This window comes from Equus quagga, chromosome 14 (genome assembly GCF_021613505.1).
Source record: "Equus quagga isolate Etosha38 chromosome 14, UCLA_HA_Equagga_1.0, whole genome shotgun sequence".
NCBI lineage: Eukaryota > Metazoa > Chordata > Mammalia > Perissodactyla > Equidae > Equus > Equus quagga.
Window position 1 is genome coordinate 38,937,903 of NC_060280.1, and position 20,859 is coordinate 38,958,761.

General features: G+C 38.5%; 1 protein-coding gene across 10 annotated transcripts in view; it reads right to left on the reverse strand.

The window, feature by feature from the left end:
* The window catches only part of PICALM (phosphatidylinositol binding clathrin assembly protein), a 105,887-nt gene extending 86,496 nt beyond the window's left edge, over window positions 1–19,391 (reverse strand). For 2 of the 10 annotated variants that reach the window (XM_046637513.1, XM_046637512.1), the window contains exon 1: window positions 18,257–18,633. In XM_046637513.1, coding sequence (XP_046493469.1) covers window positions 18,257–18,386 — 130 coding nt within the window. In that variant the 5' untranslated portion in view covers window positions 18,387–18,633. Of the gene's footprint in view, window positions 1–18,256; window positions 18,636–19,285 lie in introns of those variants that run through there. The other 8 variants (XM_046637521.1, XM_046637520.1, XM_046637519.1 and 5 more) reach the window with 6 other exon arrangements.
* Window positions 19,392–20,859: the final 1,468 nt, after the last annotated feature.

The following is a 20,859-nucleotide window of genomic DNA, read 5'->3' on the forward strand; positions in this document are numbered from 1 at the left end:
TCCGTCATCTCCGATATAAAGATTTAAATACTTGCCTACCTGAAGTACCACAAACTATTGATTGTACCGGAACTAGATTCTTTAAAACAGTAATCTTTCCCCTAGAGAGACGAAGTTATATACGTATTTTCTCTCAATTCTCTCTCTCTTCATTCCAACTGGTTTGAGTCTTGTCATCACCTCTCATTAACCTAAAATTCACAATTCTCTCTTTTTAGCCCTCACAAATCTAATTCCTAGTAAGAGACCAACCACCTCTTGTCTGGTATAGTATATCCTGCTCATTGGCATCATCATCTTCATTCTGGCTACAATGAACTGAAGTTGACAGGATATAAGGAAGGCATCATATTATTCAAACCAAGTTCACAAGGAACAGGTTTCAAGAGTTTTGGGCATCCCCACATCAGAGGGTCTGAGAAACTGCAAATCTTAATTTACAGGGAAGCTTAAAAAAGCCAAGAATGTTACAAAACAAACTAAATCAACTCACCAGATTTTAGGTGAGTAGGGCTTAACACAGATTTAAAATAAGAGGAATACACAAAGCAGTTTTCCAGCCATCTGCCACAGAGATGTAATCATTCTCAATTCTAAGTAACAGTAGGAGAAGTGAACTTTGTTTTTTTTAAAAAGAAAAGGAAGCATCAAAAGCTACAATGCCTTCTTGGTTGGTCACTGACTAAGTTAGGAAAATATAACTCGATGAAGAAAGCCAAAGAAAAAGCACTTCTAGGTTATGTCTACAAGCCCCAAGACAGGAAGCAGCTTAAGCTTCTCAAAAGGTTTCCATCTCCTGATAGGAAGAAATAGTTTTCTCTCTGCACAGCACCTTCAGGGAGTTAGTCAAGCAGTGTCTCAGCCTCCTGGGCTGCTCTATAACTAGTTTTCTAACTTAGCTGCCAGCTGCAACTCTGTAACTAATTTTTAAGTCAGTACCTATGGTTGTTCTTTATTGCCACTCAACTATGTTATGAGGTGTTTCTGGGATGTGCCGCAGGAGTCACCTAAAAATAATGCCTTGGTCCACTCTAGGTCACCAATTGAAAACAATATTTTACAAGAATATGAAGAATGAAAATGAGGAATTATACTGTACCAAATCTAAAATCTTATACTGAATTAACACCTAACACAATTTCCAAACCTGATAACGAATACACAATTACACAGTACTGTGAAGAAAAGTTACAAAAGCTAATGTTCGGAAAAGAAAAATAAAGGAGGAACTACTGCCTGTTAAATCCTAATTTCTCAGTCATTAAACAGATGGTTTTACTTCTAAAAAGAAATGTACAAATGGGAATAAGGATAATGTGGTTATATCTTCAAGATCCGAAAACAGAAGACAAAGTGATCATGTAAAGAACAAACCAGATCTCTCCTCCAGTTTCATACCAAAAGATCAAATGCTGCTATTCTATAACCCTGTTGGATATACTGTTTTTAAACACAAATTCATTGCAGAACAATCTACTCAGTTTTACCAACAAATCTTCACATGGGCCTTACAAATCAAAACTAGACCAATTCTCCCATATGACAGCTCATCTGAAATAAAGCTAGTAATTGCAATTGGTGAAACTGGTTTTGTTTTCTACTCACCTAATATAAATGGCTACACCTTTCCAAAATCCTGCCCCTCCCTTTCCAATGTTATCTGAAGCCAGACAAACTCAGCGGTTAAAAAAAATACCATTCATCCCTTGTAGGCACTTAGGTTGTTTCGAAGTCTTGGCTATTGTGAATAATGGTGCAATGAACATAGGGGTGCAAATATCTTTTTGAATTAGCATTTTCATGGTCTTTCAATAAATACTCACAAGTAGAACAGCTAGATCATATGGTAGTTCTATTTTTAGTTCTTTGAGGAATCTCTATACTGTTTTCCACAGTGGCTGCACCAGTTTATATTCCCACCAGAAGTGTATGAGGGTTTCCTTTTCTCCACATCCTCTCCCAACACTTGTTATTTCTTGTCTTTTAATAACAGCCATTCTGATGGGTATGAAGTGATATCTCATTGTGGTTTTGATTTTCATTTCCCTAATAATTAGTTATTATGAACGGATAAAGACGACGTGGTATATGCATACAATGGAATACTACTCAGTCATAAAAAAGATGAAATCTTGCCATTTGCAACAAGTATAGACCTTGAGGGTATTATGCTAAGCTAAGTAAGTAAGATGGAGAAAGCCAAATACCCTATGATTTTACTCATGTGTAGAATATAAAAAAACACCAACCAACCAAGACTGGTGGTTACCAGAGGGGAAGGGAGGTGGGGGAGGGGAAAAGGGATAAAAGGGTACATTTGTATGGTGACAGATGGCAACTGGACTTTTGGTGATGAACATGATGTAGTCTATATAGAAGATGAACAATGATGATGTACACTTGAAATTTATATAATGCTATAAACCAATATTACGTCAATAAAAAAATTAATGCACCAAAATAAAAGGTACCAATGACTATTAAAACAAGTTCCCTAGGTATGATTATGTATTGAATACAACTAAAGATTATTCTAAACCACATCAATAAGTTGCTTATTTAATTTCAAGTCACAAAAGGTAAAAAAGACAGCCAAAGAGAAAGCTCACACTGTATTTGACAAGTCAACTCAAAACCAGCTACATGTACATGTACTGCAAGTAAAAGCAAATTTTTTTTTCCTCTTCTCTTAATGGTTGTCATAGGTACACAGAAGGTTGCAGGCCAAAATGAGTAAGCAGCCATAGTCAGAAAAACAGATGCAGGCTTGCCCTACTGCAGAGTTCTAGCAATAGTAAGTAGATATCTGCAATCCCCATCCACAAAATATATCCATAATATAAACATACTTGGAAGAAATATAGTCCTTTCAATAAGCAAATAAATTAAGGACCTTTGAAACAACAACAATGCTTAGATTTCTATGGTTCTAAGAAATTAAAATAAGGGATAAAAATAAGGTTTTAGGCAATAATTCATAAATTCATCACTTAACCAAATAATTTTAAGATGACATTACTATGCATATGAACATATGGTGATGGATTAGTGATGCTCCACTGTATACCCACAACTGATCTCCCATTATGACCTACAGCCAACAAATGCAAGACAATTAGCCAGTGTAGACCATTTAGTCTGAGACAATAGTTAAGCCACCACCACCATCACTCTTTTTCAGGTATCAAATCCATACTCCTGGCATGAATAGCATGAACTGATCAAGTGAACCAACTAACTAAAGAGCAAGATCATATCTTACTATTTTTAATATAAAGACTATTTCTATCCAAGAAGAATTTCCTATTTAAAAAATAAAACAAGGGCTGGCCCAGTGGCGCAGGAGTTAAGTTCATGTGCTCTACTTCAGTAGCCCAGGGTTCGCGGGTTCAGATCCTGGGTGCAGACCTACACATCACTTAGCAAGCTATGCAGTGGCAGGCGTCCCATATATAAAATAGCAGAAGATGGGCACAGATGTTAGCTCAGGGCCAATCTTTCTCAGCAAAAAGAGGAGGATTGGTAGTGGATGTTAGCTCAGGGCTAATCCTCCTCAAAAAATAAATTAATTTAAAAAAATTTAAAAATAAGTAAAACAACAAAATACTGTTGATTAAATAGTTCACTAGCCCAGTAGACTAAGTCCATTATCTTCATCAAAGATTTATTAAATATTTACCAGGATCCTATTATGCACCAGGCATTATATTCTAGGTATTGGGCACACCAAGATGAAAAAAGCTGAGTCTGTTTTCAGGAGAGAGAAACATGCACAGGATGCTATGAGTGAAAAAAACGACAAGAATACATCTCCACAGAGAGCTAGGGGAGCAATTTAATTACAACTGCTACCCATGGCTTACCAGGTAAGGCTCATTTGGCCATTTGGCAGTGGGCAAATGGGAGAGAAGGGTCCTGTTCTCCCTCACCAAACAAGGGCATCTAACCCAAACATATATGCCCAAAGGAGGCAAACCTGAAAGGAAGATAAACATCCTCCGGTCAACCTGGCTGAAGTGAAAAATTCAGGAAAGCAAGTATCTGAGATATGGGTGGAAAGGCTAATAGGAAGCCTTTTGTTATTAAGTATTTTTATGTTTTATATTATTCACATATTTTTAATGAAAGTAGAAGAAAATTCACATTTTTGTTGGGCCATTTCCTCTTATTAAACAAATGACATAAAACAATGCTGCTTCTCCCTCCTGATGACAGTAAGATATGCAAGTTCAAACTGTCTTTCAAGTAATGATGTATGGGTAGGTGGGACACACGACAGAGAACGAAGCAAAAGCTTATCACAGAGAAACCGCCTCTAATCTTAGTTTCCAAAGCACCAAGCAAAAAACAAAAAAGCGAGAGGGGCACAAATATAGCATCACACAATAGCAGAGTAGGGAGGGAATTTAGAAAATAAGCAATTTAAGTGAGTAAGGGATTTTCCTAACATCATATGGAGCTGGGCCCAGCAACCCATATTCCGCTTCAGGGCTTATTCCTCTTGAAGCATTTACTCCTCTTGAACAATTTACTCTAAAGGAGGACAGGAAGCTGCTGTTTCCAAATGTAATCTCGCATATTTACAGAAATTATATTTCTCAAAGAAAGTTTTCCTCCTAACTATATCCCATTCCCTAAAACTTGTCTGTGAGGTATGATTCCCCAGATTGCCTGACTTACACTCAAGGTTCTTTATTATAAGCCACTTAAACATTAAATTTATTTTCTACTTCCTTTTACTAGTAGTGTCTCAATTTATGTAGTTGTACAGGAGAGCTAATGACACTACCTGTTCAGTAGGTTTTTGTAATGATTAACTGTGTTAATGTACATCAAGTGCTCAAGACAGAGAAGACTCCTTACATTTTAGCTATTATCCCCATCATGAAGGTTATGTCCAAACTAAACTGATTTGATCAGATTTTGTATAACACTGAAGACTGAAAAGTTTCCTTAAACTTTTATAAAATCTATCTTCAGATCAAAATTAGGTACTATACATTATATCTGTTTAGAAGACTTTTTCAATGATTCCTGTGCAATCTATAAACTCAGAAATGCTCAAAATTTCAAATATTGCCACTATTAATGCAGTCTAAAATAATCAAGTTAATATAAAAAGGCTGAAGCAGCAAAATCTCATTCTCAGCTTCAAGATCAGCAAAACTCCTTGCCTTCCCCATTTTAACACTGGCAGCAGAAAATAAAGACATAGCACAATTTTGAAAATCAGCTGTAACTATGGTCCAACTTTGCCTACAGTTGCCAAAAGCTACTTAGAGATGAGCAGTATCTAAAGGTCATATGATTAAAATCCATACTCTCTACACAATTGAGATTCAGACAATTGCTCCAACTGTAGAGCATTTCTCTTTACACCCAAGCTGTCCCTCCCTCAGCCCCAAAGCACCCCATTTACCCTCTATAGTTAACAAACTCCTTTGTTCCCCAAACACAGTTCCAGTCTTCCTACCTACAAATGTTTGTTCATGCTCTTCTCTCCACCTGAAATGCCTACTGCTCCTCACTGCTTCTCATTTAAGGTCCGGTTCTCCCCCTTATCAAAAGCAGCATCTCCCTCTCCTCTGATTTTCATTGACATTTGATCTGAACTTATCTCACATTGCCTGGTAATTCAGCTATCTGTATACATCATCTTCCCTACCAGACTGAGGACATGATCAGCAATTTCACTTTTAGATTTCTCAATAATCTCAACACAGTAACTTGCATATATAGGGGACACTCAATATGTAATTGCTAATCAGTATGTTAACTTCCACAAGACTAATAAAGTCTTGTTTAGTAGAGATCCAGCTTTAAAAACCTAAGAGTGACTGATAACTAAAGCATCATCTGCAGATAAATAGATGTCAATAGTTAAATAACATAAATCAAACATGCCCCCCCCCAAGAATCTTAAGGACTTTAACTGGTTTATGAAACCTTTTCTATTCATATTGACCATCATCATGTGATAAAACAGTTTGTGTTTTAAGTTCACTCATAAATTTGGAACTCAAAAAAACTCGATTTCCAGACAAGCCCACAAAAGCCACAAGATCGGTGTACATGATTTTAATTATTTAGCACCCTTAACTACCAGGTATAACAATATTCAGAGGTCCAATTTCAGGTGCCAAAGCTCATCTAGCCCCTTGCGCAAGTGGCAACCGGATTGTGCGTTCCTTCCTTCCCATCCCTTTCAATAACCCTGTCACAAATTACCTGAGAAAAGCAAAGAGTACTTCCCCAGTTCCATAGCACTGGCATCTAAAGCTAGGAAAACACCTAATAAACAGGAGGGAGGACTCTAAAATGAAGACTCGGGGAGGAGGCCTGAAAACACCAAAATTTATCAAGATAACTCCTGCCACTACAAGACCTTTAAGAGCTCCCTCTCCAGTCTCATCTCCCCTTACTCCCATTAACACTTTGCATTCCACCACACAGTACTACTCAAGTTTTTTCCAAACACATCACAATGCTCTTTCTCGCCTCTATCTCAAGGCCTGTGCTAATCTATTTAGGAGGAACCCCTTTGTCCATCTGGTAAATCACTATTCATCCTTAAAATTCCTATTATCTCTTCTATGAAGCTGCCTCTAACCTCCTTCAAAATTAATTACTCCAGCCCCTACTTTGATATTTTATGACAAAGTATTACGCATTTATCTCACTGTATTACAATTATCTGTGTACACATTTTCATTATTAGATCTCACATTGCTTTTCAGGTAAAAGTCAAGTGTCATTCATCTTCACATTCTGTTCTAGACCTTCATCATTTCCCTTAGGACCCCACTTATAGCTTCTGCCTAGGGTTTTTGTCAGTACTGCTCAATGTTAAACAGAACACAATCTCAGAACTTTTGCCCCATATTCTTGCTCATAGAGCATGCAAAAGACCTTAGTACAGCTTCCTAGAGAATTTTACTAAAATAATATAAAATAAAAAAAGATTTGCTCTTATAATTTCTTTTCCCACTCAGGTCTTTTCCAAGAAAAAGTCACACAAAATTATGAACTCTCGGGTCTTTAGGTACACAAATGAATTAAGATTTATCTACATTTCACTTTCAAAAGAAAATTAATTTAGATTTTCACAGGCAATTCACACAAGAGTCCTAAGATCAGGAGAAAAAGGGCATAGCTAAAGTAGGCAGTAGGAAGAAGCCAATCAAGGTCAATGCCCACCTTATTCAAAATTGCCTATTAAAGTTATATTCTTCATTTCTATCTTTATCTGCATTTTAAACATTTTCCCGAAGTCCTGTAACAAAGCACACAAGTGCTTAGCAAACAAGGCCTTACAGCGTTCTGCTATCAGACGTGGACTATCGCAGGTAACAGAAAGTCTAAAATCAGCGACTGCCTGGACTTCCCTTTTGACAATCACACATAAGCAAATAATAATCATAATAATAACAGAAAAGAAAAGTAGAAGAAAACCGAAGATTTGTTAGCTTAAACTCATTCGTTTCAAGTCAAATATATCCATAATAGGCAGGTCATGGAATAAATAATATTTTAGTATGTCAAACTGCCCTAATTTTACATAATCTAACTCTGGAAGTTTACTTCCCAACTTCCATAATTCCTCATGTTTTCAACCAAGAAAGAATAAAAATTTACTTGATCATGGAAAGAAAGAAGTTTAAATAACCACTATTTATAGCAAAGACTATTATTCCTACAGCAATCTTCTTCTCTATGTAAAAAACCCTAAAACATTGTTTGATAACACATTAGAAACCCCGTATGAAAATTTCATCCTTCCTTCATTTGTTCAACATCTTTTTATTTCATACTTGCTATATGCTGTATTTAGCACAGTAAAGAACATACACAAGGGCATTCTATAAACAAAATTATAGAAGCCATAAAGACTTATATGAAGAGCGTCATTATAGGGAACTACAAGATACTATGGAAACATATACACTGTTCTGTGTGGACCAAAATAAGTGCTTATCAACACTCATGCAACCATGTATTATCTCTTCACACATGTAAAAGACCATATTGAGAAACTAAAAAATATGTACTTAGATTAATTGGTGCATTGGTCCATGCAGTGAAAGAATGTTTGACTCAAATACTTCCATTTATTGGCCAATGAACTATTCGAAGAAGTACCAGAGACTGCCATCAAGGATGTTTTTTTCTCCCTCACTAACCTCTGTATCCACATTATGCAGAGGTACAGTAGTAGAATGGTACACCAGGTCAGCTTCAAAACAGAGAAAAAACTAAAATATCCTTAATTTTCCTTAATACCATCTTGTCTCCTCACATCATATAAAAAAAATTAACTTAAAACTGATCAAACCTAAAAGAGCTAGAAACTATAAAACTTCTAATAGTAGTTTAGGTGTAAATCTGCATAACCTTGAATTAGCCAATAGTTTCTTAGATACTATACCAAAAGCACAAACAATCAAAGAAAAAATAGAAAAATTTAACTTCAAAATTAAAAACTCTGTGCACCAAAGGGCACTATCAAAATAATAGAAAGACAAGCCACAGGATGGGGAGAAAAAACTCTGCAAATCATATAAGGACCTAGGATCCAAAATATGTAAAGAACTCTTCTAACATCCCAAATACATAAAGAATCAAATTTAAAAATGGGCAAAGGATCTGAATAGACATTTTTTCAAAGATATATAGGTCAATAAGCACATAAAAAGATGCCCACCATCATTAGTCACTAGGGAAGCGCAAACCAAAATCATGAGATACCACTTAACATCCACTAGGATGGCTACAGTAATTTTTTTTTTAAACCTGAAAATAACAAGTGTTGGTAATACTTTGGAGAAAATGGAACCTCCATATATTGCTGCTGGGAATGTAAAATGGTGCAGCTGCTGTGGAAGACAGCCTGGTAACTTCTCAAAAAGTTAAATATACAATTACCATACAACCCAGCAATTTTTCTCCTAGGTATATACCCAAGAGAACTGAAAATACATGTTCCCACCACAGCAGTGTTACTCTTAGTGGGTTTAAAAGGGTAAACAACCCAAATGTCCATCAATGGATGAATGGATAAACAACATGTCGTATATCCATAAATGGAAATATTACTAGGTTATAAAAAAGAATTAAGTACTATTACATGCTACTACATAGAGGAAGCAGGAAAAACATCATGCTAAGTGAAAGAAGCCAGACATAAAAGGCCATATGTTGTATGATTCCATTTATATGAAATGTCCAGAATAGGTAAATCCATAAACAGAAAGTAGATTAACGGCTGCCAGGGAATGAGGGTGGGGAGACTGTGAGTGACTGCTAACAGATAACGTGGGGTGACGAAATAGATTCTTTTTGGGGTGATGAAAAATGTTCTGCAATTACACAGTAGTGACGGGTACACACAACATTGTGAACATACTAAAAACCACTGAATTGTATACTTTAAAATGGTGAATTTTATGTTACGTGAATTAAATCTCAATTTAAAAATTGCCAAAAAAAAAAAAAAATCACCTTGCCTCACAATCTCCTTTTTCACAGTAGCTTGGTAGATTAGTTAAATGATAGTATTTCAAATTATTCAATACCATGCATGAATCAAATTTCTGCAAACAATTGTTTCACATACATCAAAAAGGTCTGCCAAACCTCTCCAGTGTGAATACCACAGTATTTACTTTTTGGTATACACTTGAATTACAGTAAGATTTTCACATATTGGATGTATTTAAAATATGGTACATTTGTATTTCTTAAGCACCCACAAGATAACTAACTCTATTACCGGCACATAAAATTTTTAAACATACACACCAACACAGCAACCCTTGTTCTCAGAGCTTATAGTCACATGAGGAGAACTATAACCAGCAGAACCATGTACATTAAAATACAGCAGTTGAGTATGCCTGATAGAGTCACCTGTAAAGTACACCTGCAATCTTTAGTGAGGGAAGACATTTGCAAAGCATGTCTAGCTTCCTCAGCCACTGCTTGGAAGAAGTGTCCCTTGAGTAAAATTAAGGCCTTTAGGATGCTTTCAAGCAATAAGTTTATGACTATAAACACCAGCACCATTTCGGAAATCACTGCTGGAATTCCAAATATTCAGAGAAAACTTTCAGCAATTCCCACTAGCCCGTGGAATGAAGTGATGGTCTAGATTTAGCAGTCCTACTATCACGATCATCACTGCTACCACTCCAACTCTTGCCTCATACCTCATTAGGTTTCATTCAAACAGTCATTTATTTTCTTTCACATTTTGACATTATCTAGTAAATGTACTTTATCCTTCCTTACATCTAAATTGAGTCTGCCACATTCATTTTACATACTCTGGAGGCACCATGCACATAGACTACAATGTGATCAGCACCTCCTGGAGTTGTACAAAGCAACAGCTCTGATAAACATTTCAAAGGTATTTCTGGTCCCCTGCTTAATTCTCAAAATTAATTCCTACTTTCAAGAACTTTTCCTCAAAAACACGCATTTTAATATAGTTTTCAAAGTGAGCAGCTGCAACTCCTAATTTTTTTGTTTTTGTTTTTGCTGTAACAGTATTTTGAAAACGCCACCTAATATCTAAACAAAAGTAAATCTCTTAATGCCTCATGGGTTCCATGAAACACACAGCAATTTGTTATGTTTTTATCAATGCTACTGATTGACTTTATATATAATTTTGTAACCAGCTAATTACTATTCACTGCAACTAAAATAATCATCATAAATATATTATTAAATGTCTACACGAATAGATCTCTATGCTGTGTCCCATGAGTTGCTCATGGAATAGTCTGAGCTGTGAAGGGAGATTGTGTGTCATCGTTCAATATCTACTAAGTACCCACAGAGTCGCTGATTAGGTACTTTGAAAAAAGATATAAAACAGTACAGAAAAGAACAGTTCCTATTCTACAGAGAAAACACTTATGAACCGAAAATATATATAAAAGCGTGATACATTAAACGAGTTTAATAAAATTATAAACTTTAAATGGTGATAATAATGTTGGAATGACAAGACCAGGAGGAGCTATTCAGTAATGTCTTTATGAAAGAGGTTACTTTAAATGTGAATGCTAACGAAAGCAATTGAGTTTAAAGGAGATTTTTAAAGGAAGAAGGATCTGTTTTGACAGAGAGATGAAGATACTTTATGTCCCAAGACTGGTACGTGCAAAGGATAATAGTTTGAGGATCAACAACTTATTTTGGTACAATTGGTACCTAACCTGCTTGGCTGAAAAGGAATAGCTTAAGTGTAAAAAAAAAAAGGGAGGAAAAATGGATTAAGAGTCCCAATTAATGATGGACTTTATTAAGCCCTCTTGGGGAAAAAATTAGATATTACTGTTAAGACTCTTTTTGACCCCAGCAACCTCCTTTCCAAGCCACACAGCACATTCCTTCCAATCTACTTAACAGCATGACATAATCAAAGGATTATGCCACATCTCTTGTCAAAGTCCTCCAATGGTTGGGTCTCTGTTGCCCAACAAATCAAATCCAAAATTATTCTCAGAGTTTAAAGGAGCTCTTAAATCTAGTTCCTTAAATCTTCCTCGTCTATAAAACACACTGTACCTTAGGGTTGCATTTTTTGGTCTCAGAACCTTTGCAACATTAAAAATTGAGGATCACAACGAGCTTTTCATTTTTGCAACTTTTCTCTATCGATATTTACTGATAGAAATTAAAACAGAATTTTAAAAATATTAATTCACTTTAAAATAATAAAACTCATCATATGTTAACACTTTTCATGAAAAATAACTATTTTCCAAAATCAAAATTTGGAACAGTGGCATTGTTTTACATTTTTTGCAAAACTCTTTACTATCTGGCTTAATAGAAAACACTTGGATTCTCATATCTGCTACTACACTCAATCTGTTGGAATATCACACATCACATAGCCTCTGGTAAACTCCACTGTACACTTGTGAAAGAATGAAAATGGAAACGGCAAATAATGTCTTAGTTTATGAATACAGTTGTGACCTCTCAAATATGCTGAAAGAGTCTTGGGGTCTCCAAGTCGTCTCAGGACCAAACTTGAAGAACCAATGCCATGAATAAATGAATATGGTTTATTCATTCCCTGGAATAAAAAAGGATTATGTAAAAAGTCATCCTGAAATGAAAGCACAGACCTGATGCTAGACTACCTGGGTTCAAATCCCAGTTCTCTTCCTGGCTGTGTGACCTTGGGCAAATTACTGAACTTTTCAATGCCTTAGCTTCCTCTTCAATAAAATGGTGATAATAATAAAACCTCTCTCACAAACTTGGTGAAAGGAATAAACAAGTTAATAAACATAGTGTTTAGTACAGTGAGTGCCCAGCACAATATAAGCACAAAAAGATGTTTGTTAAATAAATACAAAATCAATTTAGGCATAAGCACAAAGAACATGCCTAGGGCTGGCCCCACAGCCTAGTGGTTAAGTTTGGCATGCTCCGCTTCAGCAGCCCAGGTTGGGTTTCCAGGCGCAAACCTACATCACTCATCAGCAGCCGTGTTGTGGCACTGACCCACATACAAAACAGAGGAAGACTGGCACAGATGTTACCTCACAGTGAATCTTTCTCAAGCCAAAAAAAAAAAGAAGACGACTGGCAACAGATGTTAGCTCAGGATAAATCTTCCTCAGCAGGAAAAAAAAAGAAAAAGAAAAAGAGAAAGCCTAGCTGTGAGTATTGCCACTACATTCTAACACAACTTGAGAAATCCTTAATATTCTGGTAACCTGGCAAATTACAACTCTGAATATAATTTTTAATCCCAAGGCTTAGGTTTATCACATTCCTCCTTTTCTTTCTTGCTGAGGAAGATTCACCCTAAGCTAACATCCACTGCCAGTCCTCTTTTTTTTTTTTTTTTTTTTTGTATGTGAGCTGCTGCCACAGCATGGCCACTGACAGGTAAGTAGTGTAGGTCTGCACCTAGGAACCGAACCCAGGTCACCAAAGCAGAGCATGCCAAACTTAACCACTAGGCCACCAGGGCTGGCAAAAAAATTCCCTTTTAAAGGAATATCATTAGTAAAATCTAACTGCCCAGGAACGATTCTCCATAAAAAAACCATATACACAATGAACATACAAAATTCTCAAAGGTCAAATCCAAAATTTCAATTCTCTAGAGGAATGTATAAAGCAGTTTAACTGGGAACATACTGAGAACACAAAGTAACGGAAATGCCACTTCAGCCACCAAAAGAACAGGAAGAGCAAATACTAAGCCTTTACTTTGAAAATCTAACCCTACTTCTTGGTAGGGCTCTAACCTCATGCCAAGAAGCCTTTAAGTTTATTTTTCTTACTTCTTTGATTTTAAGGGAGAAATCATGAAACTAAGTATTTTGGAACTCAAGAAAATAGCACAGAAGTGACTTTCTACATATTACGGTGAACTTTCATATTAAATATTCTAAATGATAATCAGGGTCAAAATAATTTTATTTAAAGCAATCCTGATGATTAACTAAAATGGATTATTTTTAACTAATGTATGTTTTCTCCTCTCTCCCTAAAGCCCTAGTACATAGTTGTATATCCTAGTTGTAGTAACAGATTTGTTTGTTTTGTTTTGTTTGAGGAAGACTGGCCCTGAGCTAACATCTGTGCCCATCTTCCTCCACCTTACATGTGGGATACCTGCCACAGCATGGCCTGACAAGCAGTGTGTAGGTCTGCAGCTGGGATCCAAACCAGTGAACCCCCGGCCGCCAAAGCAGAACGTGCCAACCTAACCACTGCACCACCAGGCTAGCCCCTTGACTAATGTATTTTAAAACCATTTAATTAAATATTTCATACAAATGCTTCACAAATCAAATGAGAAGGAAAAAAGCCAAGTCACTTCATATGACGTTTCCCTTCTCACCTGCTACTCTAAATTAAATTCAAAGACACCTTTAAAAATTATTCGGATACATAAAATATTATAGTAAACATAAAAAGCATTGCTGTAAGGATAAAAAAAGATGCCTAAACTCTAATATTAAATATTTCTTAAAATAAGTCCACCAGTGAAGCCTAATTACCCCTTACAAAGATATTTTAGAATTAATATGCTAAATACAAATAAGATGACTACCAAAATGGCCATACGTCAAGCTCTCTTCAGAGTTTCTCTTTTAAAATACATGTACTATTCAGGAACATAACTAGATACATCACGGAGGAAAAATTTTACATTTGTGGAGTTCTACTATAGAACAAATGCCAGGCATTTGACATTTGTAGTCAAATCTTATTATTACCACTTTGACGACTCCATTACCATTTTCTGTATTTCAGAACTATTAAAGACTAATTAATAAGGGACAGAATAGGTCAAATAATGAACAATGAAAACATAAATCATATGATTAATTCTTATGGGAAAATCCAAACATTAACTACAAAATAACTGTCTCTTTAAAACAAGATCCATTTGGAAAGCATCGGTTACTTTATTTCTAAACAAGAGACATCTTGGGGTAGATCATCCACTTCCTATCTTCCTCACACACATTTTTTTGCAAATCAGATCCCAGTTACCAGATACCTTCTTGATAACATAAGTGTTCGAACTAAGCACTCACTGGATGTCATTAAGACATTAAAAATCAATACATTTACTTAAAAAGGTAACTATTTGGGTTACATTTTGATATTTTAGATACATTTTCAATGGTTATACAAAACCACTAACCCAAATACAAATCCCACCTTCTACATAACAAGACATTCACAAATTCTGACTTTTAAAGAAATTGTTTCCACAACTAAAATTAGGCAGGGTCTAGATGCAATATACAAAAATACCCACATTGTACCTACTAATAAGAGAGAGAGACACTTATAATCGATGCTTAATAGGAACATGATCTTGATTTTGTCGTAGAAAATGTAAGGTGTATGGTGGTTGGAACAAAGTTTCCCTGGAAATTAACTGGGAAAAATATGGATTAAAAAGTGAGGCCATTATAGCCATTAACATAAATATTACAGTTCAGTGAAACACGTTGCAATGTAAATACCCAAGGATAGTATATGAAAACAAGTACAGATAAAAGAAAATTAAGTATTCATATCAAAAAAACAAGGTAAGACTAAAGTTGTCCATACTTTAACCATTATAGATGTTTTAAGCATTCTATCCCCTCTTTAAATGGAGTTAGAGGCTACTTTCTATGCATATGGCTCTCCAGGTCCAGAGCTGTGAGAGAGGATTAAATTAAACAATGGTTAATAAGTGCCAGGTAAATTGATGTCCTTCAAATATAAGAGCCGCTATTCTTCTACCTTGATTATGGTCGTTAGAGCCCTGAAATTAAATGCAAATTGTGTTTATTTTTTACAAATGTTTCAAGTTTAACAACTCTTTTGATCCTAAAGACAGTAGTTAACACTATTTACTATCTATTGACACCTATAAGCAAAGCAAAAGATCTTTCTTAAACAAGTATATAATGTAATATGAATTAAGTCATAATTCATGGATTATAATAATCACTTCCTAATATGGAAAGACCTTGGTGAAGTACATAGAACCCACCTCCATGCTGTAAAGGCCTATAGGGAAAAAGAGAGTCCTAAGCATATTTTTGTTATACTAACATTTAAAAAATGAAATGGTTTTCATTAGGTTCAACTTATTAGGCAACAGTTTTTCAGGACATTAAAAGTGCAACAGAACTAAACCTTCACTAGAAAGAAAAATTCCTCAAAGAGGAAAAGTTATCTCTACATTAAAGCCTAAACATTCAGTGTCAAGACCCAGAACTGCCTGTGAAAGCATTTTCAATTTTCTTGAAGAATGTCAGTGTGTCTAAGAGGAAGGTGTTTAGAAAAGTCACTCATGGGTTAGACTTTAATATAAATTTATTTCATTAGTGAGAACTGGTTATAAAGGCATTTTAAACAACAATATAGGGAAAATAGTATTGTATTTTATAACCTCATTGAAAAGAAATGAGTCGTGGCTCCTCATTTATATGGATTTTAAAAAATCAAACATTATCAGGAATGTTCAAGTTCTAAAGTGGGATCTTATAAACACAGCAGTGGTAGAGCAAAAAGAACTACAAATGTGAGATTACCCTCGAAATCCAATCCCAGTTAGCATCTGCAGTAGTAGCTACTATTCTAAGAGAAAAAGCTAACATTTTTTAAAACCACAAGCAAATATCACTCTCTTAACCTTATCTAGCCTATTTTCTGCCCTTTTTGGCAGTGTTAAAAGAACTACTGCTACATCTGAAATAAGATAAAAACCTTTATAAGGACTTTTAAAAGATATGTCTATTCTTGTTATAATTTATCATTTTGAAGCGAGGGAAGAGGAAAATAGTTCACACAGTCACAAGTAGTTTCTTCACCCACCCCACATCATCAAAAAGAAAAATAAAAAGCTAAGAATTAACACAGGGTTTGGGCAAACCGTAAGACAGGGCTGAACAAGCCAAGCAGTCATTTGAAGAGCAGTAAACAGTAGAAATGTCGACTTCAAATATCAGATAATCAAAAAAATCACCTATGGCTTCACAATGCATTTTAAAGGATTTTCCATTTATAAAGTGTCACCATTTAAATATATTTTGCATTCTCTAAACAGGCCAGGACTGATCATTAAAAAGCAGCCTGCACGATCCACTCATCAGAGAGAACCGAGCAGTAATGACTTTTAAACTTTCCACAGCCAAGGAACAAGTCACAATGAATAATGGATTTGTCTGTAGCAATAACTTGTTCTAACAGCCCTTCATGAGCAAAAAGCATCTTGGAAGAATTCACATTTTGCACATTTTTTTAAAAGTTCAAACCTTACGGCCAAAGTCCAAATGAGAAATCAAAACAGGACTCCTGTCAGTGAATTCACTTTCAGGACGTGCTCACTCTTGCTTCAAGTAGTAAAGCAAAGTAACTCTCATGTAGGATGAAAGTCAGTCAGGCTAATGTGTCCAGTAGCCATTTAAAACAGGAACTTATTATTGTGCCTATAGCCCTATCTTTCCCTGAAAAGTTTCAGGTCAAAGCTCCACCGCATCAAAGCTTGAGTAATCCAGTGAGCTTTGTACCTTGAGGTAGAGGAGTGGAAAGCAAAAGGAGGATATTACAGGTGGCTTCCAGGTTTGGAAAAAGTTGGGAGGAGTTAGCTCTAGTAATTGTATGTAAGTTAGCGAATACAGCAATATTACGCCGTATAAAGCTGTAAAGCTGGCCCCCAAAAGGTAACCAGCATCAATTAAAACAGAGTCCAAACTCAAGAATCATCAAACATCTTTTCACTAGTTTTTAAAGAGATGTATGTTATCTCTAAGTCTGATTACTAATCCATTTTGAATTCCAATAGTCTACGCTTCACACTCAATCTTCTAAATTCTAACCGCCGGGGTTAACAGTTCCAGGAACTGATACCAGTATCAGCAAACCCTTTTCCACATCCCCATTAGAAAAAAAGAAGGGGGGGGGTACCTTACACTCACAACATATCTCAGTCTAAAGCAGGAAAATACGATTAAATTCCACCAGAGGCAATTAAAAATCCCAACTTCCCTTACACTAAACAGAATGCCTTTACTTTCACTCCCATGAAAAAAGTAACCTGGGATAAAAGTCGGGTATTAAGTACGACATTTAAAATTAAATGAGACAAGGAACTTAACTGAAGCTACAGAGGCAAAGAAAGGTAATCCAAACGCGGGAGGAAAGGTGGAAGAGAAACCCGGGAAGGGAAGGGACAGAAGCGGCTGGTCGAGCAAAGGAAGTGGGAATCCCTTCCAGGGAGGCAGCCCTCAGGACTGCGGAGGAACAGGGATCCGGGTCCACGGAACCGGGCGTTTACGGAACCCCGACGAAAGCTAACGGGGGGAAAACGGGGCGGGAGACCCGGAGCGAGCGGGCAGACGCTCAGGAGAGGGCGACTAGCCACACGGGACGACTGAGACGAAAGAGCAGAAGGCTGCAGGAGACGGAGGCGGCAGGGAGGTGAGAAGCTGGTGGAGAGGCAAGTTGGTCGGGTGTGATGGGATGTCGCGGCGCACGGGCAGGAAAGCGAGGGTCCCCTAGGAACCTGGCGGGGAGGGGCTTGTCAGGGATTTTTAGACAGGGAACGGAAACCGTGAAGGCAGGTGTGATGGACGCCAAAAGAACACAGCTCGGACGAGCACCGGACCCGCCGTGCCGGATAAGACGCAGGGAGCGAAGAGGCAGCTGAAGGGGAAGAAAAGAGATGGGGAGAAGGACGCGGGCCGCGGTCGGCTTCACTCACAGTCCAGGTGCTTTTTCTTGGGCCCCATGATCTCGTGGGTCGTGGCCTTGCATACTGTCTTGGATACGGCGGAGCCGGTGACACTGTGCTGGGCGGCGGTGATTCGGTCCGTCAAGCTCTGGCCGGACATCTCTGCGGCTCCTCCGCCACCCCTCCCGCTCGGCAGCCGGCGGGGACTGGGACCCCCAAGCGCCGGAGGACTCCCACCCCCCACCGCACCCCCTACCCCCACCGGCTCCTTCTCCGCCTGCCGGCCTGGGGCGGGGCTCAGGGCCGCGCGCTGCCACCCAGCCCGGAAAGAACCGGCTCGTGTCACCCGCGGGGTCAGGCACGGTGTCGGGCACTCCCCTGCCCCCGCCTCAGCTCAGCCCACCCCTTCCCTGGTCAGCTGGAGCCGGGCAGGGCAAGAGAGACAGGCAGCTGCAGGAAAATGGCGGCGCCAGGCTCCTCCTCGGAGCTTTCCGGGCTGCCCCGGGTCACGTGATGCGGGCGCCGCCCCTCCTCCTTCTCCCGCCCCTTTTCCCTTCCCTTTCCTCTTCGACGCCCGCCCTCCCTCGCTCGGCGAGGGAAGAGCGGGCCGGCGGCCGCGCGTTACGTGATGGAACCCGCCCGGCGGGCGCAACAGGAGGCCGGCCCGGGGGGAGTGTGCGGCCGCGGCGTCACGTGACGCTCCCTGCCAACAGGTCGCCCGGGGCTGGGCCCGCGGGGGTCACAGAGTGGGGGAGGGGCGGCCGCGGAAGGGCGGCGGGCGTCCGCCCTCTCCCACCCGGTGGGGGGCCCGGGGCCGGTGTTTGAAACCCGCGGCTTGACAAAGAGGAGGTGCGGCTGCCTTCACAGCTCCCGCTGAGGACGGGCTGTCAGGCTCGGGCTCGTCGGGTTTCCGAGCAGAGTCCAGAATGTGTTTAGGGACGCCCCCGAAGCTGTCCTGGCTTTCAGAAAAAGGAAAAGGTTTCAGCCGGCCCAATTTCTGAGCCTGCCAGCAGGCCTCGCCCTACTGTGCGACTGTGGAAGCTCGCCCTGTTTACTTACCCCAAAAGGGTTGGGGTTTTTTCCCCTTTTCTTGAGAGGCTTGGAAATGTCACCTGTTTTTGTTTATCTCTTCTCTGAAAACTCGTTGCTGCCAGTCTAAATTTAGATACCAGCCGGCCAGTATTCTTTCTCGAGGGTGTCAAATAGGACAGGAAACACGCAGCTTCACTGGAATTTGAAAAGGGAAGTAGTAGGATGATGTCAACAGAGATTAGCTTGACCCTACAAGGCTGACTGCTGTGGTGTTTAAAGGTCCAGACCATAGAAGGAAATGAGAGGGGTAGTAAATGGAGAAGTCCCATTCAAGGAATCCAGACATCACTACCTGCCATCTCCCCTGGTTTAGTCTTTCTTCCCTTGGGCCTCTTTTCTTTTGGGTAATCCGGATTTTCAGAGAAAGAAACCATTGACGCTAACTCCGTGGGCATTTTGGAGGAATTACTATATCCTGTGAATCTGTTCTATGAGATCCAGATCTATTAACAAAGCCTTCTAAAACGCTATTTGGGTCCCACATTTAACCTAGGTTTAGGGATAAATTTAAAAATCTCTATGAATGTTAAATTACCGTGAGAGTCCTATGTAATCTTGCTAGTTTGAAATGAAATGCTAACACACTCAGAAAGTCTGTGTACACCATCTGCCAGCCAAATTCAAAATTCTGTGCTCCAATCTGGTGACTCTCAAAAGATGCAAAGCTAATAGATAGTTAACGTTTTATGTATCATGTCACGAATTTTGTGGTCTCCTCCCATTCCCTTTCCCCCCTTTTTTTCACTATGGCTGGTGAAATTCTGCAGCACCATGCTTTTGCCAAGAACACATAGTTCTTAAACCAGCAGGCTTCATCTTCATTAAGCCAGCCCAAATTTCACAAAACTGTAATGACTTCCTTCAGTGCATCTGCAATCCATCTGCGGTTTGGTGCCCAGTTCACTGCCCTATGTCCATCGGGCAGTGAAATTACCCAATTCTCAAGATGTGTCAGCCATCCTTGCTATTCTTCTATGGGTCCCACTGAATAAGTTACCTGTTGCCCTGAGCCTCTGCACTGGTAAACCCACCACTGAGGTCAATATAAGCTTGGCATTTAGCTACTGATAGCTAAATATTTCATCCTTGGGGAAAATGTAAAAGTTATTCCTAAGCACACAGCAGGAAACATATTTTTGCGCGATTATGAATGACATTCTAGGAACAGTATTTCACTGTTACTTTTACCAGAGGTTCTACAAACCGCCTTTATTCAAATAACTGTGGACATGTTCACCTTATTAATAAACTGGCTTCTGTTAGAAATATCACTCTACCTTTTTTCAAGGGTACATTTTAGAAGTTCCTAAATATGTAAACATCAGTAGTCGTTGTAGAGGTTTGTGTACAATTGTGAACTGAGAGATATGAAGAAATTTAGAAGATGATGGGGAAGTGTTCTAAGGATAGGAATTACTGACCTGCTTTATCTTAATATGCATAAATATTCGTGTGTTCTCCTTTTTGGTCTGTTCAAGAAATATCTTTACCTGGGTCCCACAGATACCTCAAACTCACTATGGCCAAAACTGAATTCTCTG